Consider the following 25,662-nt stretch of genomic DNA (forward strand, 5'->3'; position numbering starts at 1 on the left):
GCAAAGTTGTAAAACAATAGTGACATTTTAACCACACTCAGCTGTTGCGTCATCTTAAAACCCTGGCCAACACAAAGCCTGTCGCTCGCGGACCTTGGTGGCTTCAGAGCGACTCCCCTCCCGCTTTCGGGGGAGGGCCCCACGTGACGGCCCCCCTTTCCCCGCAGACGCGTGAATGGAGCTGTGTCTTTAAGGGGGAAGCGCGGCGGTTTCCGTCCGGGACAAAATGTCAGCGAGGCGCCTGGAGGGGGAGCGGCCGTCGCGGACTCCTGACCCGCCGCCGGCTCCGGCCGCGCTTCGCGGGTGACGGGGTGAGTGTGGGCTTCGAGACTCGGTGGGCGGGCCGGGCCGGGCCGGGCGGCGGGGAGCACAGGTGAGCAGCGCCCGCGGACGCCGCCGCCGGCCTCCCGGGCCCCGTGCGGGGCGTGCCCTTCTCCCAGGCCGCGGCCGCGATCGAGGGGAGGCGGGGGGCCCGGGACCGCGCGGCCAGCCCCGCTCACCGCCTTCCTGCGCCTCGTTCTCGCTCCTTGCCTGCACTCGCCTTTCGACAGGCGTGTAGTGAATGTGGAAACTGCTCGCCACTCTCCAGCTCTGCCTTTATTAAAGTTGTCTGATTGCAGTCTTTCCACTGGGCACAGTGGCTGGGCGCCCTGCAGCGGGTTCTTTCTGTAATTGGGACTCTCTAGATGTCGCCCACTTTTGGGGGCAGAAAGCGAATGGAAGCCAGATGCTTACACCAGAATCCCCACCCCTCCCCCACCCCTCGTGGTCCCCAAACAAAAGAATTTTCCGCTCCTCTCCGAGTCCGCAGGAGCAGTTTATGTGATTTCTTGCGCTAATCAAATGTACGAGGCTTAGTTAGCAAAGCAGAAACCCCCTTTGAAGGAAAAAATACGTACTTGCCACCAGTCGAATTTCTAATTAGCCAAGACTACAAAGATAGGTGTTTAAGAGAAACTGTTGTAGAAACAGCTTAATACATTGACCTAAGTAGCGTAATTATTTTCTGCTTTTTAAATTCATCTATTATTATGACACCTTTTGGAGGCAAGAATAGCTTGAGGCAACCGACAATTTGAAAAAAAAAAAAATGTATACAGCAATACATATTATAAAAAGACTAAAAGCCCAAGCCAGGTAATTCTCAATTTAAAAACTAAATTAAAAAATCTTTGAGTCACAAAGGCCTTCAAAGTAGGGCAGCTTTAAATCCCTATAACTGTGATTAAATTATGCATTTTTACAAAATAAAATGGATTTTGTAAATCCATTGATTTTTAACCACCTTAATTTTTAGAACCATATCTATTAAGCAAAGTAATGCAGGCCTGAAATAAAGGTCCACTTTAAGGGCAGAACACTTAACAATTTTCATTTTAAAAAGTGCATTAACAGAGAGAAAGTGCTTCTTTGCCTTTTAGCTAATGGTAGAAATATCTAAGAGTTTGGCTTATGACATTTAGGAAACATCTCTGATTCACCACATAATTACATGTGAGTCCAGTGTGTTTTTTACAGTCCATATATAACCTTCTTCTAAACTTTTTCACATTTTACTCTTTATTCCCCAACTTACGTTTTACAGCTTGGAGGCATTTTTACTTGTCTTTTAACTTCAGCTAAGCCTTCAGCCTGGTGTCCAGACTCATTTTTCTAATTGTCTGGATCTGTTTATAAATAGATTAATATATGGCAGTAAACTAATAGTTCAGCAGAGATGGACAGATAACAGATGAACTGTGGTTTTCTTGACACTTCAGTTGTCAAGTCTAATTATTTGTATTAATTATTATGTTCTACTTTGATTAAAGTCACTGGTGAAGTAAATGAAAATGTTTTTAGTGTTTCCACATGTCTGTGTGGATTTCACGTTAGTGTGAATTTCTTGTCTAAGATCCAGGCTCAACCAACATATATTTGTTTAAAACTCTGCCTGGATAACCCAACTACAGTGAGTAGCCTTGAGTATGAAAGGACAAATCAATGTGTAATTCATTTGCTATGTCCTTTTGAGAACACTGCCTGGTTCTCTAGCCTTTAGCCTGCCCATATTTTTCGTGTGTGCAAGCATAAGTATAAAATAATACAATTAACTTTTGTGTGTGCTTTATCGGATGATTGTTGATATTATAGCCATACCTTGTTTATATGCCCATATTTATACAGATTATTCATCCAGGTTCTAATCTCTTCCTTTATTCTTTATATTGGTATTCAGGGCCATCATACTGAGGAATCTGGGTTTAATCTGATAGTTTATCAAAAGGACAGAACTTCTTCAGAAATTGAATCAAATGGAGAGATAATTAATGTGAATGTATTGTCTTCCACAGGCTTAGATTTAGAACTCCTTCCAAATAATGAAACTCAGCTATAGTGAGTGCAGAGGCATGGTACCAGCAACACTACTCTCTCTCCTTCCTTGAAATATCTGAAATCTCCATTTGTCTTTTCAGGTTTTTTACCCTGAAATTGCACTCAGAAATTTACACTGTTAATTTCATGTTAGCAGTGCTTTTATTTAGCTTAAAGAAATTTTCTTTTAAATTAGGAGCTTGGATGCCTCATTACACAACTGAGAAATTGGAACTTTATTAGAGTTGAGTACTAAGAGTAACGTGTTTTGGTGTTGGATAACAATGTGTTTGCACCCTGTGGGGCATAGGATGGGAAGGGATGCTGAACTGCATGAACTTGTGTGTTAGGCCCCCAAGACCTCAGCTCCCAGGAGCTGCCCAGGCCAGCGCCTTCCCCGGTGGAGATTATGTGATGGAATTCACCCTAAGGAGTGAGCACTGATTTCAACTTTACCACAGTCTATGAGTATTTTGCTTACACTGCTGATGAAAACATACCTGAGACTGGGTAATATATAAAAGAAAGAGATTTAAAGAACCTACAGTTCCATGTGGCTAGGGAGGCCTCACAATCATGGCGCAAAGCAAAAGGCACTTCTTACGTGGCAACAGCATGAGATAGAATGAGAGTCAAGCGAAAAAGAGTTTTTGTCATTATAAAACCATCAGATCTCATGAGACTTATTCACTACTATGAGAACAGTATGGGAGAAACTGCCCCCATGATTCAATTATCTCCCACTGGGTCCCTCCCACAATATATGGGAACTATGGGAGTACAATTCGAGATGAGATTTGAGTGAGGGCACAGCCAAACCATATCACACAGGCATCAGAATTATTGCTGGCAGCATCTCTTTCCCCATCAGATGGTAAGCTACCTGAGGGCGGAGACTATGTGATGTTCCTCTTGGAATGCCTGGCAGAAAGCACTCGCCTGACCTTAGCAGGTGCTCAATGAGCATTTGAATGAGAGTTGGATGGAGTGGATGGATTTAAGCAAAATACATTCATTGGCACATTTGTATTAGTTTTAAAAAAAAAGTTCAAAGAAAAATTAAGGGAGCTCTTTCTTTTCATTTTCTTATTAGCTAACTACAGAATTAATGGTATACATTCTCCTTTGGTACTTGATAAGGAAGAAATGCATATCACAGGACTTTGGCCAATTAGAACCCCATATTATCTTCTTTTACCTTAGTGATAAGCAAGCTATTTTACATGAAGGTCAATTTACAAAGTTAAAATAAATTTAAGGGGTAAGGGCCTTGGATCTGTTACTTTTTTATTTGTTCTTTGTACTCAAACAATTCCCAAGGGGATTCCTCCAACTTAGACTACTTACTCTGTTGAATAACATGTCAAATGGAAAAATAACTGCCTTTTAGCCACTAAAATCTTAACATGGGCATGTCTGAGCAGTAAATATTGGTAGTTTCTTTTTTGTTCATGCCTTGAATTTATATAACACTGGAGAGTCCAACAGTGACATCATTTGCACTATCTGATCTCAGCCACCTGTTTAGAGTCAAACAATCTTATTATTTCTCTTGACAGCTGGGAAGATTGAGACTCGGGTGGGCGGGGCTAAAGAAACAGAGTCGGGTTCATTTCATTCCATGCAGCATCCCCCAAGTGTCTACCCTGTGCCAGAGAGATGAATGGGATGAGCGCCTCTTCCATGGCATCCTTCGTGTGGATACAGAATCTCCTTCTGCAAGGCGCAGCAAACTACCTGACAATGAGCAGCCCCACCTGCTGGGTTTCCTCTTCCCAGGGGGAAGCGCCGCAGTGGGCTTCCCCATGGGACTGTCCCACTAGTCTCCACAGTTAAGGCTGGGCTGGCCCTGCCTGAGCTCACATGCCTGAGGAGCCAAGGCTGGTTTTGTTTTTTGTTTTTGTTTTTCTGAGACGGAGTTTTGCTCTTGTTGGCTAGGCTGTAGTGCAATCATGGAATCTCAGCTCACTGCAACCTCTGCCTCCCAGGTTCAAGTGAGTCTCCTGCCTCGGCCTCCTGAGTAGCTGAGATTACAGATGCCCACCACCACACCCAGCTAATTTTGTGTATTTTTAGTAGAGATGGGGTTTTGCCAAGTTGGCCAAGATGGTCTCAAACGCCCGACTCAGGTGATCCACCTGCCAGGGCCTCCTAATTATAGGCATAAGCCACCGAGCCCAGCCTCTATTTTTAATTAATGTAGAAATTGCAGCTGGCTGTGGTGGCTCACACCTGTAATCCGAGCACTTTGGGAGGCCAAAGTGGGTGGATCACATGAACCCAGGAGTTCAAGAAAAACCAGCTTGGGCAACATAGGGAGAACCCTGTCTCTACAAAAAATACAAAAATCAGCCAAGTGTGGTGGCATGCACTTGTAATCCCAGCTCGTTGGGAGGCTGAGATAGGAGGATTGCTTCTTGAGCCTGGGAAGCAGAAGTTGCAGTGAGCCGAGATGGCGCCACTGCACTCCAGCCTGGGTGACAGAGCAAGACCGTGTCTCAAAAAAAAAAAAAAAAAGGGAAGGAAAGAAAGAAGAAATGGCCAGACTGCATTCCTAAAATCCATCCCATCTTTACTAGTAATTGAGAGGTGTGCCTTTTCTCTACCTCCCTTGTAACTCTGGCTGATAGGCCTCTTAATGTTTCTGGGTGTGATAGATGTAAAATGATACTTTATTGCTACCTTAATAGCATTTCCCTGAATGTAAGTGATGTTGTGCACCTTGTCACGAACTTCCTGGCCATTCGAGTTTGCTGTTAGGTCATTTGCCTACTCATATTTCTTGTCTGTTTTTCTATCAGGTTCTTTGTCTTTTTATTGTCAGTTTGAAGAGCTCTTTGTGTGTTACGGTTGTGGCTGAAGAGTCTGAAGAGACCTTTCCCCCTCCACACTGCAGGGGCATCTGAAATACACTCTGATTGTTTAGCAGAGCTAATCAGGCTGTTACGGCCTGTGGCCATAGACTGCTGGTCACTCTGTAGATACTGAGACTGAGGACTGTATGGAGCTAGAATACAGCTGCATGGTGTGGAGGTCTGAGAAGGTGAGGCAGTTCTGCCCCATGCTGCCTTCTACCGGTTAAGACCTCCAAAATGGAAGGGCTGCCCAGGCAGAGGATGTCCCCCTGCCACCTTTGGAGGGGCAGTGCTGTGCTGGCCAACATTTGTGATGCTGCTTGTCCCTGGCTCAGGGGAGGTCAAAGGATGAAGACGTCACAGTCAGTGCTTCTCACCCTTCTGCCCACTTTAACTCCTAACAGATGGCATTCACCTGTGCAACACTCCCTCTCGGCATTGTAGTTTTTAAAGAAACTCAGGAAAAAGCATGACAGTAATTGGTCACCTCCGGCACTATTAGGGGCACATTAGCAAGGATGACTCTCAGACTTTGGCACAAGGAAGAGAATCTGTGGGTTTATGTGCAGCTTCCAAGCTTAACTCAAGAAAGCATATCAGAATGCAAAGCAATACTAAGTTATAGGAAACATTTACATCTTTTTAAATTGATAAGCCAGTCACAAAGATTCATTATAATAGTCTCTCTACTTTTGTGTATGTCCAGTAATAAAAAAAGGAGCTCGGGAAAGATCAGATTCAATATAGAAGGAAACAGAAATTTGTAAAAAGAAAAAAGTGTAGGAAAAATTCTAGGTAAAGTTAGATAATTTAAAATGTTTGTAACACTTAAATCTTACTGTTTACCAACCATAATGTTACATAACCATAATATTTACTGGCCATAAAAATATTATCCTTAAAACTGATTTAGCCTTTAATTTCTAAAGATTTTTTAATGCTAATTGGTCTTTATCATGGGTGACCATATTTAAATCAATGCCTGTGTCTCAAAAGACATGTAAATTGCCATTTCTTTGTTAGAAGATGCATGGTACTTGTGTTTTTTTGATGAGTCTGGTGTATTTGTTATCTTTTTTAAAAAATAAGAGACATATTAAATGTCATGCCTGATCCAGAGTAGACTTACTTGGTGGGAAGAAGAATACTTACATTTCAAAAAGTACAGTCCATCTGTAACAAGACTATTAGCAACTGAATTCATAGCTTACACTAAATGCTCCTATTACTATAGCAGCTTATTTTTCCTAGTCTCATCTTTGTATTCAGTTTTTCCCAGTTGTGTTTAACAAGAAAGATTCTGGAACTTTGTCATCTCCACTGCTGCTGGTTCAAAATCTGACGGTATGAGCAAAATTGATCTCACTGTGCCTGGGTCTCACCTTGGCCTTGATTTTCTCCCTGAGATAAGTTCTCAGAAGAGCTCAAGAAGTCTGTCGTGTGTTTTCTTCTCATTGTTTTTCAACTTTCAAAGCAAATTTATCTAGAATCACACATTTGGTCCTTTGTGAACTTATTTCCTAAAGAATAAACCTCTCCTTTTCCTGTATTCCCTTTTCCTTGATAGGTTATTGCAGTGGAGAATTATTTTCCTAATAAAAAAGCCTGTGCAGTGATAGTCATTGCATTATGTTTGGATCCCTTTAACAGATTTTGTGTTGAACAAGACATTATTACTTTTATCTTTTTCTTTCTTAACTAAAAGTATTGACCAAACTCTGTATCTTGCAAATATGTAGAGGGGACCTTTTAGTTCAAATGAACAATAAGGAAAACTAATTTTGTTTGTTTTATGCCTAGGGTATCTATGAAAGGGTTAGAAAAAGTGAACGGGGAATGGCGCTGGTCAGTATTTCTGGTATCTACCTTTAAGGTGGTTTGAATGCATTTCTTTACTGGCCTGCCTGTCCTCTGAATTTACTCCTAGCACAGCTGATGGTTCCTCAGAACTCAGGAATCGTGCCGCATGCATTGTTTCTACCCCTGGCATCTGAGAGGGCTGGAAACCCTGAGGCAATGACGGGGACCCCAGAGTCCTTGGGAAATGACCCACTGTCTAATTTAAAGGTAAAAATTTAGAATGCTGCTTTGGATATTGCCATTTCCTCAATGTGCATATTTTTAAAGCACAGCTTTCAATATTGCCAATTTTCTCACACGTAGATTCTTTTTAATAATCCCAGAAACAGATACTTTTATCTTGAAAAACATACAGTCATTGAAAGCTTTTTTAAAAGGCTGTTCAGGAGTGGCTCTTCCACTCCTGAAGTTTAAGAAACAAAATTTTCATTCCCAAAGCTTTCTTAACCCAGAGAAGACTACAGAAGGCAGCCTGGGTGGTATTCCGAAGACAATACCTTTTCGTCGTTCTTGTTAAGAAAGCAACAACGTTGTTGTGGTTAAAGCTAATGCCTAGACACAGCACAGAGTTAGCTAGTTCTTTCTGTTGAAGCAGCTTAGCCTCCCGCTATTAGTATAAACACTTGTTGACTGGGGACCCACTTGATTTCAAAGAGGATTCCTAGTATAGGAAGGGCTATACAGTTTTTTTCCTGAGGAATCAATCAACACTCGATACTGAAGGATTAGAAAGAAACCTAGACATCGTCCCACACTATAGGATTTTTATCGTAAGAAAATGGAGGGCGGCATGGTTTCTCAGGCTAACTGTAGTCTGGAGCTGTGCGCGTGACCCTAACATGATTACTCTTCCCCTGCTCCCCAGCGTGCTGGCGCCGCAGAATGAGGAGTGGCGAGCCGGCCCGCACCATGGACGAGGCCAGCGGGCGGGACGACGCGGCGGCGCGGGGCGGTCCGTGTCCGGGACTGGGGCCGGCGCCGACGCCTCCCGGCCGCCTGGGGGCGCCGTACTCCGAAGCCTGGGGCTACTTCCACCTCGCCCCGGCGCGCCCCGGGCACCCGTCGGGCCACTGGGCCACCTGCCGTCTGTGCGGGGAGCAGGTGGGCCGCGGCCCCGGCTTCCACGCGGGGACCTCGGCGCTGTGGCGGCACCTGAAGACTGCGCACCGGCGGGAGCTGGAGAGCAGCGGCCCCCGACGCTCGCCACCGGCCGCGCCCAGCCCGCCGCCACCCGGTCCTGCCGCGGCCCCTGAGGGCGACTGGGCGCGCCTGCTGGAGCAGATGGGCGCGCTGGCCGTGCGCGGCAGCCGGTGGGAACGGGAGCTGGAGCGGCGCGAGGCGGCCGTGGAGCTCGGCGAGCGCGCCCTGGAGCGGAGGCGGAGGGCGCTGCAGGAGGAGGAGCGCGCCGCGGCCCAGGCGCGCCGGGAGCTGCAGGCCGAGCGGGAGGCGCTGCAGGCGCGGCTGCGGGAGGTGAGCCGCCGAGAGGGCGCCCTGGGCTGGGCCCCAGCCGCGCCGCTGCTCAAGGACGAGCCCGAGGCGGAGCGGGACGGCTGCGTCATCACGAAGGTTCTCCTGTAGGGGACTGGCCACTTCCCAACCCCAGCCCGTCTCTTCTCCGACGGGACCGAGGCGGGCCCGCAGCCGCTACTCACTCGGAAGCTCCCGCTAACTGTAGGGCTTTCCTCGCCCTAAGGCTTCAGCTTAAGAAGCATTTCGAAGCCAAAGCAGAAGCAAAACTCACCTCCACGGGGTGGTCACCTGAGGTGCCTGGGTAGTCTTTCGTGGGCATGCATCCAGAGGATGGGGTGGCACATGGGACACCGGAGAGCTCCAGCAGCTCCGTGAACCCACACCACCCCGTGTCATGACGGCTTAGGGTTGGGAACCTGAACCTGGTGACTTTGAAAGGATAGAGCTTCATTGCATACCAAAGACTTGTCATACCACGTGCCTATACACCCAGCCCAAGGTAGAGTGCGCGCGGAAATGAGAACGTTTTTTACCCCCAAAAAGAGTTCCTAATGCATAATCTGCCCAACACCAAGTTCTGAAGGGGGAAGAGGGGAACATCCCCTCTAGTTTCCGTGACTGCTCTAGACCCGCATCATCTCTAGCCCTCTTCGGGGCAGCCCCAGAGAGCCCCCCTTTTTACTCCCCGTTATTCAACCAATACCAGGTGCACTCTGTCTCCCCTCGGCCATCCTTTCCTTGCTTCTGACCCAATGACAAGTGTGGCACCTATGTCCACTTTCGAGCCTCATATCTGCCACCTTGGCAAGACATCACCTCATCCCCTTGTCACTAGGAAGAGCGGTTTTTTTCCCTACATGTTGTCATAGTCCTCACCTCTGGGCCAAAGGAGAAAATAACCCTCCCACTTAAGGCCACATCTTCCTGTCATTTTCCATCCCATTCCTCTGCCACGTTTACTGGGTCTTTCCTCCAGTTATTCCCCCTATCTCTGTCTCAGTCCCTCCCTTTCCCCCAGGCTCTTCCTCAGCAATGCTCAGTCTCCCTCTCTTACTGAAAAGACTCAACCCGGAAGGGCCAACAAGTCCTTGCCGCCTGTACTTCCTCCCGTTTTTACTCCTTCACTCGGGGTCAGTTTTCTGTGCTACACTGGACCATTTCCAAGCCGCCACAATCTCCCAGTGACCAAATAATGGTGGTCTGTTTGCTGTCTTCATTTTGCTTAATCTCTCCCTTCTTGAAATTGCTCCCTTGGTAGGTGGATCCTGTTTTCCTCCAAAGAATTCCTTTTCCTGTTGTGTACTGGTTCTCAGTTTTTCCACAGGCCTCTTTTTCTCATTTTTTTTTTTTTATACTGAAAAATTCCACACATTCAGAAAAAGTTGAAAGGCTAGTACAATGAATACTAAGATACATACCCTCCACCTGGATTGAATGGTTGCTAACATTTTGCCAGATTTACTGTTCTCTCCACCTCATGCATGTGTACATATAATGACATTTCACCCCTGTTTCCGCGCAGATTTCCTTTGAACAAAGACATGCCTAAAAATATAAACAGTAACTTCTTTATAGCCTCTAATATAGTGCCCTTAATCAGTGTTCAACAACTATCTCCAGAATGTTTGTCTTTAAAAAGAAAAAAATCTACCACCAGGTCAAATCAAGGTTCATACATTCTTTTGGTTTCAACTCTGTCGTCACTTTTAGTCTAGAACAACCCCAACGTATTTTCCCATGACACTTTTGAAGCATCCAGGCCAGCTGTCTTAGCAAATGTCCTCTATTCCGGATGTGTCTGATGCTTCCTTAGGCCTATGTCTACACTCCACTTGTGGCACATCCCCCTGCAGAGTTGTAACCTCCTCTAGGCCAGGGAGTGTTGAGTATCTCCAGGCCGAGTGTTCTCCCCGGGGCTGGTCCTTCATGCCCAAACCCTTGCTGCATGTCTCCATTTGTCCTTGCACCTCTTGCCTCTACAAGTAGGAGGACCAAATCTATTCAACCCCACATCCCACCCCTCACCTAGTAACTAACATTTACGGGGCACTAACAATGTATGGGACACATACTACACATTTAACATGCATTATCTCATTTTACTCTCACACAGCAGCTCCATGGTTAACACTGCTAGCTTTACAGCTAAGGAAACTGAGCTAGAAAGGGGTTAAGTAGACTGTGCAAGACCACAGCTGGCCAGCAGTAGAAGTGGATCCCACTGTACACAGTCTCCCCCACAGATGCCATGCTGCCACTGTACCACCATGTACTACTTTCGGAGAGCTCTGCTTCCCTCAGTCTATGCAGGTGACACCTGTTTCCTTCCTAACTCCAACTAATTAATTCGTTAATTGGATTGACTGGAATTAGTGACATTAATATTTACTGAGCATTCACCATGCGTCATCAGAGGTGTGCTAAATGCTTTACTACAACAATTACCTGCCATGAATTAACCCCATGACATAGGTACTACTATGCCCATTTTGTAGGTAAGTTCAGGGGAGTTAGTAACACCTTCAAGTCATAACAGTGGCTAAGAGTCTGTGTGGGGTTTGAACTGTGGTCTCACTGCATGCTGGGTGCCTGCTCTGCTAATATTTGTACAAAATACTGCAGTGCCTTCCTGATACCTGCCAAGCTCAGGGCCCATTTATCATGCATCTTCCCATCCTTGTTTCGCCCAGCTGTCCCTTACCTGATTCACAATTTGGCCAAAGCCAAAGGGATTGTCCTAGGCCAATATTGATTTATTGTATCTCTCTTCCTGCCCAAAGGCCTCCAAGGTCACCTGTCAATCACCTCCTTATTAGAGTGCAAGCTCTGACTCCGTCACGTGACATTCAAGTCCCCCTGGGCCCCCGTGCCAGTCTTATTGTCCCCTCCCCTACATATGCTCTATGCTCCAGCCTAATTGGACTGCTCTTCCTGACATGACCTGGTATTGGCAACTCTATGCCTCAATTTGCTTTCCCTCCACTTTAAAAAGCCCCTTCAGTCTCTTGGTACAAAAAAAGAAAAATCCCACCATTTTCTAAAACCACGCTTTCCTTGATTTACTCTCACGTGAAGACATTTCTTACTTCTCTGGTCTCCTAGCATTTTATGTTCCACAACCCTCAGGACAGGTCAGCTAGTGTATGGCTATGGGTTTGCATCTTGCCTCCCCTGCCAGACCCTGAGCCCTTGGGGGAAGTATACTCACCCCACTCCCACAGTGCCTTGCAGTCCATAGCTGCTCAATACATATTAGAGGTGCTGAACCCATTCAGTGTCGAAGATTTTTACAAGTTAGTTTTCCTGTAATTATTAATATAATCATTTATCTTCAATTCTGAGTAAAAAAAAAAATACCTTAAAAGGAAATCATTTTTAAACTGTTTAGTCAGTAAAGATTTAATGCATCAGTTATTAGGCTGTTTGGTTTGAATCCAATCAACCAACTATTCTGATATGTAAATGTACTTTGTTATTATACAAGTAACACAAAATGTATTGCCTCAATCTAGGAAGGAGAACAGAAAAAATACCCCAAAGTCCTGTCACCTCTGTAAAACTGCTATTAACATTTTAATAGCATTTAATCTTTTGTCTTTTGCAATTTTTACATTACTCTAGTAATAGTATAAGTTATTTTCAAGTACTGGAATTTAACTTCTCCATATAGAATTATAAATTGAGCTAGATGATCTGAATTTCCTGTTTAGAAGGGGAAAAAAAAAAACCTTCCACAAATGTTAATCTTCGATTTCATCAATTGTAAAAACCATTAAAACATAGCAAAGATTTACTTTTAGAGTCTTACTCCCTCAAAGATGGCTAGTGTGAGCCTGAATGTCCTGTTGAGGAGATAGGAGAGAACAATTAACCTGAGTGCTGAGTTAAGGGAAGAGGTTTTTACTTTCTGCTTTATACACTTCTGCCTTGTAATTTTTTACGCTAAGTATGAATTACTTTTATGATTTAAAAAAATTGTTTGCAGACAAAAAAAAAAATCCTTTCCTTCAGCATTCATCTTCCTTAGTTAAAATCTCCAACAGAGGCATGAATATAATCCCCATTTCCAGAACATCCTAGATAGTAATGCAGCCCTTGTCCACCAACGCCATCATTTGACAGATGAGGTAAACAGGTCCCAGAGAGTGACTTGTCCACTGTCAGGAGATGGTGGCTCTGGCCTGTCATCTGACTCCAGCCTACTTAATGGGTTTCTGCCTCTGGCCTTGAGGGCTCCTACTGCTCACCTGAAACCATTCCCATGGAACCCAGAAGAGCAGGTTCCCTAGGAGGATTCCTGAGAAAACCTACACACAAGCCTCAGAGATCTGCCAAGACATTCCCTTTCCAATAGAACTATTTAATATTTTTCTATCAAATAGTTGCCAAATGAGCTGCTCCTGTCAAAACTCAATATGACTTGTGACTACAAAGTAATCTGATGAATCCCAGAGGTATATACAAATCTACCCATCTAAGTTATTTTCTCTTCAAAGTTGAAGATCTGGAAGACTATAGTTATTCCCAAAGTGCTTAAACATTTCTGGAACTCCTCTTTTAGAGTGGCCATGAGTCCCAAGCACATTTTTAAAAACATCCTTGAGTTGGCAAATACTCATCTTTCCATGATAAATTTGATTTTTTAAAAGAGCTGCCAGTTACTCAGAGTCTGGTGAATATGGTAGATGATTACCAGATTAACATTTCTGGTTAATAAGGTGAGATTATAATAAAACAATGATAATTATTTTAGTGTGGCTCATAAATTGGTCTTGATAGTGGTATATTAAGGTTAAGTAAAGGCAGCATGGTCACTGTAGAGATTAAAGCCCATTTTAGTTGGTTTATGATGTGAATGAATTCAGGTAGCACTGGGAGTCGTTATATGTTTAAACAGTATTAAATGTTTCTTTTTATGAAAATCTTAATTATGACATTCTCTGAAATCTGGTTTCACAGTATTAAAATGAGGCTTTAAGGAAAAACATTAAATGGTAATGAAAGCTTTATTCTTTGAGTATATATTCTCATGGGCTTTTGGTCAAGATAAGTAATGACCAGATGAATGAGCTGGCAACCTTCTGCCCTCTGAAGTCTATTAGTAATTGGAAGCTAAGTAAAACGTTGTCACATGTTTAAATACGTTTGATAATATTCCACAGCTTCTCCCTGTATTCTTCATGCTGGGCAATGAAATACCATAGCATTTTAACATAGATGAAGAGTGAGTCTTTTAAAGGAAGAATTCCCAAAAGTCATTCTTGGCTGGGCATGGTAGCTCAGGCCTATGATCCCAGTACATTGGGAGGGCCAAGGTGGGAGGATTACCTGAGCCTAGGAGTTCAAGACCAGCCTAGGCAACATAGGGATACCCCATATCTACAAAAAAATTAAAGTTTTTAGCCAGATGTGCTAGTACATACTTGTCATCCCAGCTACTCAGGAGGCTGAGGTGGAAGGATCACTTGAGCCCAGGAGGTAGAGGCTGCAGTGAGCTCTGACCATGCCACTGCATTCTGGAGCCTGGACAATAGAGGAAGACCTTGTCTCAAAAAAAAAAAAGACATTCTTACATAGCAGGCAAACATTGTTCACCTCCAGTCACATTAATTTTCCCATCTGTGTCTGCTCTTCACGTTCCAGAGACTTTTTCATTTACACGTTCTCCTTCGCTTCCAGTTTACAGTGACCTGATTCTTGTTGCATTTTATTGTATAGTCATGAGTTGCACAATGCAATTTTTTTTTTTTTTGGTATAGTCATGCACCACGCAACATTTCAGTCTATGACATACCACACATACGATGGTGTTCCCATTAGAGTATAATACTGTATTTTTACTGTACTTTTTCTATGTTTAGATATGTTTTGATATACAAATACTGCATTAGAATTGCCTACAGTATTCAGACCACAGAATACTGTACAGGTTTGTAGCCTAGGAGCAACTGGTATGTCATATAGCCTAGGTGTGTGACAGGCTGTACTGTCTAGGTTTGTGTGAGTACCTCTACGCTGTTTGCACAATGACAAAACCACCACTGAGGCACTTCTCAGAACATACCCCATCTGTTAAGTGATACATGACTGTACTTAGTGCTCAGATTTAGAACTGTAGAACCCAGAATGTCTGAGCAGGTAGAAGACATACATAATTGAACAAGGGGCTGCAACCTCAATGAGGTCCCGTTTGTTGTCTATATACCCAGAACTCTCAAACACATAACTAAAAAGATTTTGAAGGCAGAGTTTTATAAGAATCCCGTAAATAGATATGGTTTAGAAACAGACTGAAAACATTAAGAAAAAAACCCCAATCCTTCCCCCACCACATACTCCACCCAAATTTTGGCTTTAAAAATTTTGCTTTAAAACTTTGGAATGAAAAGAAGCTATTTTGGATTAATATTCTCTGAAACTATCATGGCCTGCATGTATTATTTGGATTTCACATTCTGCCAAATCCTATCTAAAAATAAATGTAAGCTCCATGAAGGCAGGGAGCCTTGCCTGTTTTGTTCACTACTGTATCCCTAGTGCCTAGAACAGTGCCTGGCCTGTGCTACGTGCTTTATGACTATTTGCTGAATTAATATCTGTTGTTGAAAGATTTTTACATATGGGGATCTGAAATCTAGTTCTTCTAAGAGTTCTCCCTGTAGCTCCCGTGCTCCCATGGAGTACTGAGAGCCAGGGTTGTCTGGCTAGATCTCCCTATCATTCAACCAGATGACTCCATTTCCAAAGTCATGTAGAATCCATTCCTCCTTTGAGGATGATGAGAGTCACCTACAATAACTTCTATCTTTCTCACTATTGTCTATCAATCTCCTGCTCATTCTCCAATACTCACTTAAAAATCCAGCTCCTGACTGAGTCTTCTTGTCCACACCTATCTCCTATTGCCTTGGGGAATGGGGATGACCCATCTACTTGCTAGCCTCGTTCCTTGTCCTACCTGACTTCAGTAGCCTCCATCTCTACTCTGGGATTCTAATCCTACAACCATGTCCTTTGCATTGCTACCATGGATAATAACAATGCTAATAATCACTAATATTTGAGGGCTTATTATGTGCCAGACAGTGTGCTCAGTGCCATACAAACCTTATCTCAATCTTCACCAAAACCTGAAACCACCTTTGCAGAAATTATGACAGTGAAAGAGATTTGCCCTGACTCCATCTTGCTTCTAACTTCCAAGCTGTCCTTACTCATTCCTGGGCAAAGACCAAACTAACTTTCAGAGGAACTTCGTTTATATTTTAACTTTGAAACAAAGATGATGCTAACGCTTTCCTCAAACCAACCCCCTTCTTGCCTGGGGACCAGACTGCCTTTGTAAGACTAACAAATTAGCCACATGATTAGAAATTATTGTTTAGTAGTTATGCAACCAGAGGCCACAAGATTTGAACCTCTCCAGTTGCTCCTAGGGATAAAATCACTTTTGAAAAACCTAAAATTGGTGGTTGAGATATCTTTCAGACCCTGCATTCTGATGCACCAGCTGGAGCCACCCAGACTGACAACCTGGTTCAACCAGTCCTGGCTCACCCGGGAACAGAAGACAGCAAGAAGAGCCCACTTTGACCTCCCACTATTTCAACTCTGACCAAACCCATCAGTACTCCCCACTATCCTAGCCCCCTACCTGCCAAATTATCCTTTTAAAAAAAAAAACAAAGAAACAATGTTTCAGGGAGACCGACTGGAGTAATAAAACTCCAGCCTCTCACTTAGCCAGTTTTGTGTGAATTAAACTCTTTCTCTATTGCAATTCCCGTCTTGATATATCGGCTTTATCTGGGCAGCAAGCAAGGAGAACCCAATGGGCAGTTACAAACTCCATAGAAGATACTTGGGCGGAGAGGTTCAAATAAATTTTTAAAGGTCACTCAGCTTGAAAGTGGTGAAATTTTAATTTAAATCCAGGTCAGTCAGACTCTTCAGCCTGTGCTCTTAATCATCCCTTGGGATGGAAAGAATCAAGATAGAAACCCCAGGCCTGCCACTTTTGTCACATAGGCTTTTTTACTTTGAGCAAAATAAAAACCTCCTAAGCCTCCGTTTTCTAATTCATAAAATGGAGTCCAGAATAAAGAATATATGTTAAGGGCCTAGCACAGTGCCAGATGCAACACAAATGTTCATTCCACCCATTCCACCAGCAAATGCTTATTGAGGACCTCCCATATATCCAATCCTGTGCTGGGTGCTGAAGACAGAGCAGTCAATAAGACAAAGAAGGTTCCCGCCTTCCAAGAAGTGCACAGCACTAGGTGGATGTGCAACAAATATTTGAACAAACTCTCAGAGAGGTCATCCTACTCTCAAGATTTCCAGCCGCCACTCTGCCTCCTTTCAATCCACCAGAGTTATTTTGCTATAAAGCAATCTAATGAGGTTCCTTTCCTGCTTAAAATCCTTCAGTGGATTTCTCATTGTCTCAGAGATAAAATCCTTCATTTCTTACTTGTGTAAATTTCTTAACACAATGTACAGTTATGACCATAGGTAAGAGGCTGTTTTGTTCATGCCTTCTTTGTTATGCAATCAAACCTATCTGGAAGCTTGAACTGCAAACCAGATGAATGTAGACCTACTGTAGTTAATGAGCTGAGAACTATAGTCACCACAGTTTGGCATCCTAAACTCTCCCCACCTCACACACAAACATAGACTCACACCGCTGCAGCTCCTAAGGCAATGCAATGAGTTCTGTGAAAAGGTTTGAAATCTAAATTGTAGGACACAGCCTATTAGTGCATTATGAAATCAATTTAGTGGATGCAATCAGCAATGTGGAAAACAATGCACTCGCATTACGTGAGCTAATAGCAAAGTACTGGTATACAAAATCTATGCTACACATGCTATGAACATGCTCATATACTGAGTTGTAAGTTGTATTCCTATTGTAGATAATGATCAAAATAGTCTGAAAGCTCTATGTAGCCTCAGTTCCCATGTTTCCTCAGTCATAGCTTGATAAAACTCCATCAAGCCACTTGCAGTTACCTATTGTTTGCTTTGGTGCCTATGGGTGTATATATCAGATGTGGTGCTAGGCCCCAGGGATGCAATAGTAAGCATAACCAAAGTCCTGCTCACGTGGCACTTAGAATCTAGAGAAACAGACAAATATTACACTAACCACACTAATACATAACCGTGAACCAAGCTAAGTGGTCTAAATGAAAGAAATGGTTTTCAAAACACAAATCAAAAACAATTAATCTAATCCAGGGCTTCAAGGGAGGCATCTCTAAAGATTTAATCAGCAGAGACCTAAAGACCATGTGAGAATTAACTATGTAAAATGGGGGAGGAAGAGCATTCCACATATAATGCAATATAAGAGTCTCCATGATCGGAGAAGGCAGCTTTGTTTCACAAACTGGGGAAAAAAAAAAAAAACTAAAAACGGCCAGCATACTAGGGCCCAGAGAACAAGTAGGAAAGTGACACAAGATAAGACTGGGAAAGCTGACAGTGGCCAGATCCTTCAGGATCTTATGGCCTCAAAGTAATGAGAAGCCGAACAGGAGACGATGAGATGGGAGTTGTCTGCAGTGTGGTGAATGGAGGAGTGACTGCAAAAAGACAAGTTAGGAGGCCCTCAGAGTAATTCAGGTGAGTGGTGACAGTGAACGGATTTAATATGTTGGAAACAGACAAAGGGGAGAAAAGCTGGTAGTAGTGAAACAGAGACTGACTTAGGCTTCTGGCTCTCACAACTGGATGGATGAGGTTACCAGCCGAAGAGAGTAAACTAGAAGAGACGAGGTTTGGAGAGGATTATGGAGTTGGTCTTGGAGTTCCATTTATAGTGACTCTGAGGTGGATATGTAGGTCATAAGCTCAGAATCAATATCCCAAGACAGCCTAGAAGTCATGAGTTTATAGATGGTAAATGAAACTGGGTATACATGAGAAAAATGCCTGGGTTTGAGCCATGAAGGCCTCCCCGCTTCTGGGTAAATTCTTACCACAAATGTGTATATACATATCTATTAACCACACACTTATACCTGTTTACTTTTTTTAAGTTCAAATATAGAAATAATAAAATAAAAAAATGAAAGTTTGCTCACTGGGTAATTAGCAACTCAATATGTACCTTTATAATTTAAAAATAAAAACAGAATTATGTCATATATACTTTGCTACAATCTGCTTTTTAAAATCAGCAATCTAGTGAGATATTCTTCTATACTAGGGTATAGGCAGTTCTAATTCATTTGAATGGCTAGAAAGTATTACTTGGTAGGGATGCATCACAATTTAAGCAACCCTCTGGTCCCCACTGATGGACAGGTATGTTATCTAGCAGACAATTACCAACATGCCCATTCAACATCCACTGCCCCCTTCTGCCTGGTTCACTGAACCTATTTTATTCCAATGGCAACATTCTCAGCTGCAGGTGATGGTTCATGATTGGCTTAAGCCAAATGTGACCATCTTGTTGCCTACTTTTATAACATCTCTTCTATGGGCAGCCATGCTATCCGGTTCTGGCTAACGACCCTAAGAAGTCAGCTTCTGAGTAAGCTTTTGTTTTCCTAAAAAAAAAAAAAAAAAAACAGAACTAGCACTTTACACTGCTCTTTCCTCTTTCTGCTTTAGGTATGAATATGACGTCTAAAGTTTCGAAAGCCATTTTGCAAATACAAGGCCATAAGCCAACACTAAGATTAGTAAAGCAGAAAAGCAGAAGAGACAGCCTGGACCCTGGAACACACAGAAACATACTAACCACTGCCTCATTTTAAAGAATCAAAATGCATTTCCACTTTAAAGGCTGAAAAAGTAAAATGAAATGTTTTGAATCAAAGATTCAGAGCAGAAAAATAAGTGATGCCATACTAACAAGAGAAGCATACTTTTAGAACAAGATGGCGTGGAAAACACTTAACTATTCCTGAGACTGCCTTTGGGTTTTGGGTCCACCAGTGCTTTCTGGCCCCCTGCCAAGAACATCCCTCTGTCTTGCAACTTTACAGAATGGCTTTTGTAGGCAATCTCCAAAGAGTCTTACTTTCCCTTGTTTGAGATTTCTTTCTTCTTTGCCTGCTCTTTAAAAATATGTCAAATTAAGAAATAAATCTTTTGGACAGGCATGGTGGCTTATGCCTGTAATCCCAGCACTTTCACAGGTCGAGGCAGGCAGACCACCTGAGGTCAGGAGCTGGAGTCCAGCCTGGCCAACATGGTGAACCCCGTCTATACTAAAAATAAAAAAATTAGCCGGGCATGTTGGCATGCACACGTAATCCCAGCTACTTGGGAGGCTGGGACATGAAAATGGCTTGAACCCAGTAGGCAGAGGTTGCAGTGAGCTGAGATTGCACACTGCACCCTAGTCTGGGCAAGAGAGAAAGAGTCTGTCTCAAAAATAAAAATAAAAACCATAAAAAATAAAAAATCTTTTATATGAAAAGTCAGAAGGTTTTTGATTTGCGTAAACCGTTACTTTCTATCAGTTCAGAATAAAAATGAAACATCAGAAGTAACACTTGTTTCAAAAGCAGAAAAGAGTTCCTCTTTTTGAGGACAAGAGTGCTTTCTCTATTTTACACTGGAAAAAATTTCTATTTAATGTTGAAGGTTTCTTCTGTTCTCAACTTTGCCAGCTTCTCATGTTGTGGCAAAAATATTAGATGTCAGATTTCTTAAAATTCAGGAACTTGCAGCTCCACTTAAAATACATACTTAAAAGCTACTCAGAAAATGCATGGTGTGAATAAACAAATATTTAAAATATTAGACACAAAAAATTTATGCATAATTCAAACTGTACATAATTCACATTTACGCTTCTAAACAAATAGAAGCTCACATCTGTACTACTTTTACAATTTACAAAGTGCTTTTATATACATTTTCTCGTTTGCTATTCGAGACAGACATGTGAGATAAACATTATTCTTATTTTACAAATGGAAATAGACCCAGACATTATTCAGTACTTTAACCACTAATAGTGGAACCCTGAGACTTTAGATCTGCCAAGGGGTTTAATAATGCGAATATCACATATAGTTCCATTTTTAACACCATACTTAAGTTTTCCATTTTCTTAACAATAGAAAATGATATTAAAAAAAAAAAAAGTTTTCCCCAATATAATAATACAAATGGTAAATATTAGACAGTCATATACTAACCCAATGCATAAGGCTCACCAGAAGCAAAATCTATCTGGGGGGGTCCTATATTGTTACATATATACAGGGCACCAGCACCAGAACCACATTTAGACTAATACGTTTTATTTCTAACGAAAAGAAAACAATGTAGGGCATTCCTGCGGCCTGCAAGCCTAATTGTACATATGTATGTGTCAGACTATGCAGGGGGCCAAGAAGAATTCAAAGAAATATTTTATCCAGATTTGGAGTTTAGGGCCTGATTGTCCCAGCTTAAGGGACATATCTCTCATTTTTAGTCATGGTTTCTCTTTCTCCATCCCCTTTCCTCCCTAACTACCCTGTGCCATTGAGACTGGAAACTCTAACAGGTCGCTTTTCCTTTCTGAATTATCTTTACTACTGTATAATTTTTTTCAGAATAGTCCTTATTTCTACATCTTGAAGACATTTCTTTATAGTAGATAGGGAGGCTAGAGTTCACATTCACTGCCAGAAAAGGGTCAGTTCCAGTGTTAATTTCCCAGCAAACACCTGAGAGAAAAACTGAACAGAATAATGATAGCTGGCAGAGCAGTGACACCTGCACCCAGAAAGCTGCACTGCAAGTGTCTAATCTTTGAGTCTCTCCTTTGTTATAACTCTGCCAATTTTAACTAGCAAATTCTGGCTGGTTGCAAATTCAAAGCAGATCAATACATTTAAATCACTGGTTCAACAAATCACTCTTTTTAATGTTATAATGTTTTTATTGCAACTGAGGATGTTTTCAATAAATATTTTGAGCTTTAGGCCCTGGCTAAGTATTCCTTTAGTACTAGAAATCAGATTTCTCTGGCACAACTCCATTGCCTGCAATGGTATTTATCAAAACTACAAATGCCAGCACACTATTTCAATATGTATTCAGTTGTTCATATCTAAATATCTCATTAGCTATGAAACAAACCAAATATAAATGCTGAATATATAGTACAAATCAACAGATTCTTCACAGAAGAAAACAATGAAAGATTAATTTTCTACATGTTGCCTGTTCATTAGTTCTTCAATAATATTACTTAGGCTATTTCAAGGATAACAAAATGTATGCACCACTACCCATGTTTTCTCAACATTTTTTATCTAGGTTCTAAAGGGCACAGATAGTGATGCATACAGTCAGATTTATTTTTATAAACTTTTGGTGTTTCTTTTGTTGTGCATCTTACATGAATATATAGAGACAAAAACAGATGTACATTTAAGTCATTAGTTATACGAATTTTGCTTAGCTAGTTGCTTTATATCAGGCGTCCCCAAACTTGTTACACAGGGGGCCAGTTCACTGTCCCTCAGACCGTTGGAGGGCGGCCACATACTGTGCTCCCCTCACTGACCGCCAATGAAAGAGGTGCCCCTTCCTGAAGTGCGGTGGGGGGCTGGATAAATGGCCTCAGGGGGCTGCATGCGGCCCGCGGGCCGTAGTTTGGGGACGCCTGCTTTATATGGATGTTGTAAATGACAAAATAATGAAGTTTGATAAACTCATCCGTGCCCTGTGAACTTTAGTCTACTTACTGCATAAATTGATTCAGTCACTATTCACTAGTTTAAAAAAATAGTTTTAAAAGCTGCAAACCGTACTTTATTACACATTTCTGAATCAGGAAGAGGTAAACTGTGACCCAGTTCGCCCACGCTGCTGATTCTTTGGGGAAGAAAAAATAAGAGTTTCCAAACTCTCTTTTTAAAAAAACTATAGAGTTTTCTTCTATGATCAACCTTTACTCTAAAGTCCCTTTTACCCAAGGTATGGTCCCTGGGTCATCTTTTTGAGGTTTAGTTTCTGGGAAGTTTTCAGTAAACCGCTCTCGTGCTTTGTCCCAGTTTTTTTTGTTCTTGTTTTGAAGAAGGTGAACATCTTCAATTGAGGATGGTTTGCCTGTCCCCAAGCCTGCATGTGTTCGCCGAAGCTGAAGCTGGATCTGTTACCAAAAGTTGAGCAAAGGACTTATTTTAGAGTCTAAACACATTGAAATCTATTGTGTCCAACTTAGGACTCTACAATTTTTTGATTTATTAAAGACTGATGCAAAAGAAAACCTGTCAAATGCATCAAATACATACAAGAATGTATGTCTCTTTAAACATGAAACTTAACTCGTTTTTCTACATTGTCTTGCCTGTCAATAAGTGCAGCCTACTTTACAGAAAGTAGAGTACTCCTTAACCAGCAATCACCAAATTTCATTTAGATGCTGCAGAGTATGTCATTCTACCTTAACCAGAAATAATGGCAATGGATAGGTTTAAGCCTACCACCCTATCCTTACCTAAGTAAGTGAAAGAGCAGGTTAAAAATTAATAACTATAAAGAGAATCTGATTATTTTCGCAACAGCAGGAGAGCATTTCTCAATATTTTAAGAACATTCAAAGCTACCATTTACTGAATGCCTAATGTAAGGTACAATGCTTGGGGCTTTATCTTCAACACAACCCTGAAAAAGAGTTCTTATCCCCATTTTTTCATAAGAAAATTAATGTCTGAACTTGCCCAAAGCCACAGAGCTCACAAATGATAGAGCACATATTCTAATCTAGATCTGACTACAAAACCCTTGTTCTTTCCACTGTACCTCAATAAAAATGAGAAAACTGGCATATACTCACATTGATCCATCTATTATTTCTTTAGGTACTAAGTAATTATCCAGAAAGTTCTTCAGTCAGGTTACTTCTTAAGGTTTGTGTGAAAGATAACCAAACTTCCTATGAACCACAGGACTACTAGGTAAACCACTCTGTCATTTCCCAGACATTATTCTCTATATTCCATGTTACATGCTCTGATTCTTGAACCTAATCGATTTTTCAGCTCATACAGAATCTGCCTGTTTGTACACTAACGCTGTGATTGTTCTTGAATGCTCAGTATCAGGCTCAATAAGACAATTATTAAAAACAACTCTAAAACACAGAAGAACCTTTGGCTCAGGAAATAGCACGTCTTATCCTAGCTTTAATGTGGGAAAAACACTCAAAAAGAGGCTTTTGAAAATTGTAACACAAAAAACAAAACGAAGTTATGTGTATACATTTGGCCATTGTGAATGCCACAAAGGCAGTAATCATGTCTGTTTTTGCTTTCCACTATATTCTTAGCACTTAAGGCAACGGTTGGCACATTAACGTACACAGTAAATGTCTGCTCTGGGAATGAATGAATGAAAGAAAATCCAAGTCTTACCGGAGTTTTCATTCCTGCACCATCCTTCCCCAGGCCCTCTCCTTTTTTCCAACCCATCTTCTCCAACATCTTCCGACCTTTGTTGCTATCAGTAATTTCACTTTAAGGAATATGAAAATGATAGTTGATTTACAAAACATCTTTTAGGTCACATTTATAATAAATTCATGAATTAAACATAACTGGTACGACTACTTTAGAAAACTGCTTGGCATTACCTAACAAAGTTGAAGACATACAAATTCCACTGGTACAAATCCTATTTAGAAAAGCATGTGCACATGCACCAAAAGACACATATAACAATGTTCCTCCAGCAAATCCAATAGCAACAAATCAGAAACAATCCAGATGTCCAGCAATAGTTAAAATGGAGAAATTGTGGCATATTCATATAGCAGAATATTATTCAGTAATAAAAATAAACCATACCTAACAAAATAATGTCTATAATTCTTCTCTAGACACAAAATAAACACTGAATTATTCCATTTCTTTAAAATTTTTAAATGAGTGAAATTAATCTATTGCTGTCAGGAAGGTGATTATCTTTGGGGAGGAGAGCAGGATAGTGATTACGTGGGGCACAAGGAGGATAAGCTTCTGGGGTTACTGATAATTTTCTATTTCTTGTCCAAGAAATGTGTATTCTGCAATATGTTAATCTTATGATGTATTAATGAGGTGCATACTTAGAATTTGTGTATTTTCCTTTACATGTTATAGATTAAAAAGTTAAAATGAAATAAAACCTTGTAATCACTATTTGCATTTTGTCCATTATTCTGTATTTTAATTTAAGAGTATTTTATGTCTATTACATTATCTTTTCAGTTCCACCTTCAATTAATAACCAAGCAATGTCAAACCATTGTGTTTTATTTTAAATTTGTCTTATTTAATTCAAATGTACTCTTTATATTTTCCAAGATTATGTTTTAAATATTAAGTTTTTAAAAAAGTGTCATGTCCCAGCACTTTAGGAGGCGGAGGTGGGCGAATCACAAGGTCAGGAGTTTTAGACTAGCCTGGCCAATGTGGTGAAACCCCGTCTCTACTAAAAATACAAAAAATTAGCCAGATGTGGTGGCAGGCACCTGCAGTCCCAGCTACTCAGGAGGCTGAAGCAGGAGAATTGCTTGAACCCAGGAGGCAAAGGTTGTGGTGAGCCGAGAGTGCGTCATTGCACTCCAGCCTGGGCAACAAAAGTGAAACTCCACCTCAAAAAAAAAAAAAAAAAATTCCAGTCCCATATCAAGTTCTTACCAGTTCAGGCTTCTAGATAAGTCTAGCATGTGAAAGTATACTCACTCAGCTGTGTGGCTCAACTGTTAACATAATATACGTGTGCTTAAGTACAGGTGTTCACGTATATGCTCAGCAATTTTTTAGGGGGTTAATGGAATTCTAAGATTAGAGGAAGGAAATAAATAGACTTAGTATCTCCATTTTGTTGTGAAAACATTCATTTAAAAGCCACTTATCAGTCGGGTGTGGTGGTTCATGCCTATAATTCCAGAACTTTGTGAGGCTGAGGCAGGCGGATCACAAGGTCAGGAGTTCAAGACCAGCCTGCCAACATGATGACACCTCATCTCTACTAAAAATACAACAATTAGCTGGGCGTGGTGGCATGCATCTGTAAACCCAGCTACTCAGGAGGCTGAGGCAGGAGAATCACTTGAATCCAGCCTGGGCGACAAAGTGAGACTCTGTCTCAAAAAAGAAAGTAAATA

General features: G+C 41.7%; 2 protein-coding genes and 1 non-coding gene across 8 annotated transcripts in view; 2 read left to right on the forward strand and 1 right to left on the reverse strand.

The window, feature by feature from the left end:
* Positions 1 to 37: 37 nt before the first annotated feature.
* On the forward strand, positions 38 to 13,532 carry ZBED3 (zinc finger BED-type containing 3). Of its 4 annotated transcripts, none has more exons than XM_074384575.1 (2): positions 38 to 311; positions 5,157 to 13,532. In XM_074384575.1, exon 2 carries the CDS (start codon positions 7,953 to 7,955, stop codon positions 8,646 to 8,648), a length of 696 nt encoding a protein of 231 aa, XP_074240676.1. In that variant the 5' UTR covers positions 38 to 311; positions 5,157 to 7,952; the 3' UTR covers positions 8,649 to 13,532. The 4 variants fall into 4 exon arrangements, with proteins under 4 accessions (XP_074240676.1, XP_074240685.1, XP_039327477.1 ...); XM_074384584.1 differs by having other exon boundaries at positions 7,138 to 13,532; XM_039471543.2 differs by having other exon boundaries at positions 7,936 to 13,532.
* Positions 5,384 to 5,521, forward strand: LOC120365932 (small nucleolar RNA SNORA47). Its single transcript, XR_005580753.2, has one exon. It is a non-coding gene; the product is annotated as a small nucleolar RNA SNORA47 (small nucleolar RNA).
* AGGF1 (angiogenic factor with G-patch and FHA domains 1) overlaps positions 11,750 to 25,662 on the reverse strand; it is a 42,913-nt gene continuing 29,000 nt past the window's right edge. Inside the window, exons 13-14 of one of the 3 annotated variants that reach the window (XM_074384565.1) lie at positions 23,927 to 24,026; positions 11,750 to 11,843 (exon numbers count right to left, since the gene is read on the reverse strand). In XM_074384565.1, coding sequence (XP_074240666.1) covers positions 11,835 to 11,843; positions 23,927 to 24,026 — 109 coding nt within the window. In that variant the 3' untranslated portion in view covers positions 11,750 to 11,834. Of the gene's footprint in view, positions 11,844 to 11,923; positions 24,027 to 25,662 lie in introns of those variants that run through there. The other 2 variants (XM_010341025.3, XM_010341018.3) reach the window with 2 other exon arrangements.

The sequence above is a fragment of the Saimiri boliviensis genome, chromosome 1 (assembly GCF_048565385.1).
Source record: "Saimiri boliviensis isolate mSaiBol1 chromosome 1, mSaiBol1.pri, whole genome shotgun sequence".
Classification (NCBI taxonomy): Eukaryota; Metazoa; Chordata; class Mammalia; order Primates; family Cebidae; genus Saimiri; species Saimiri boliviensis.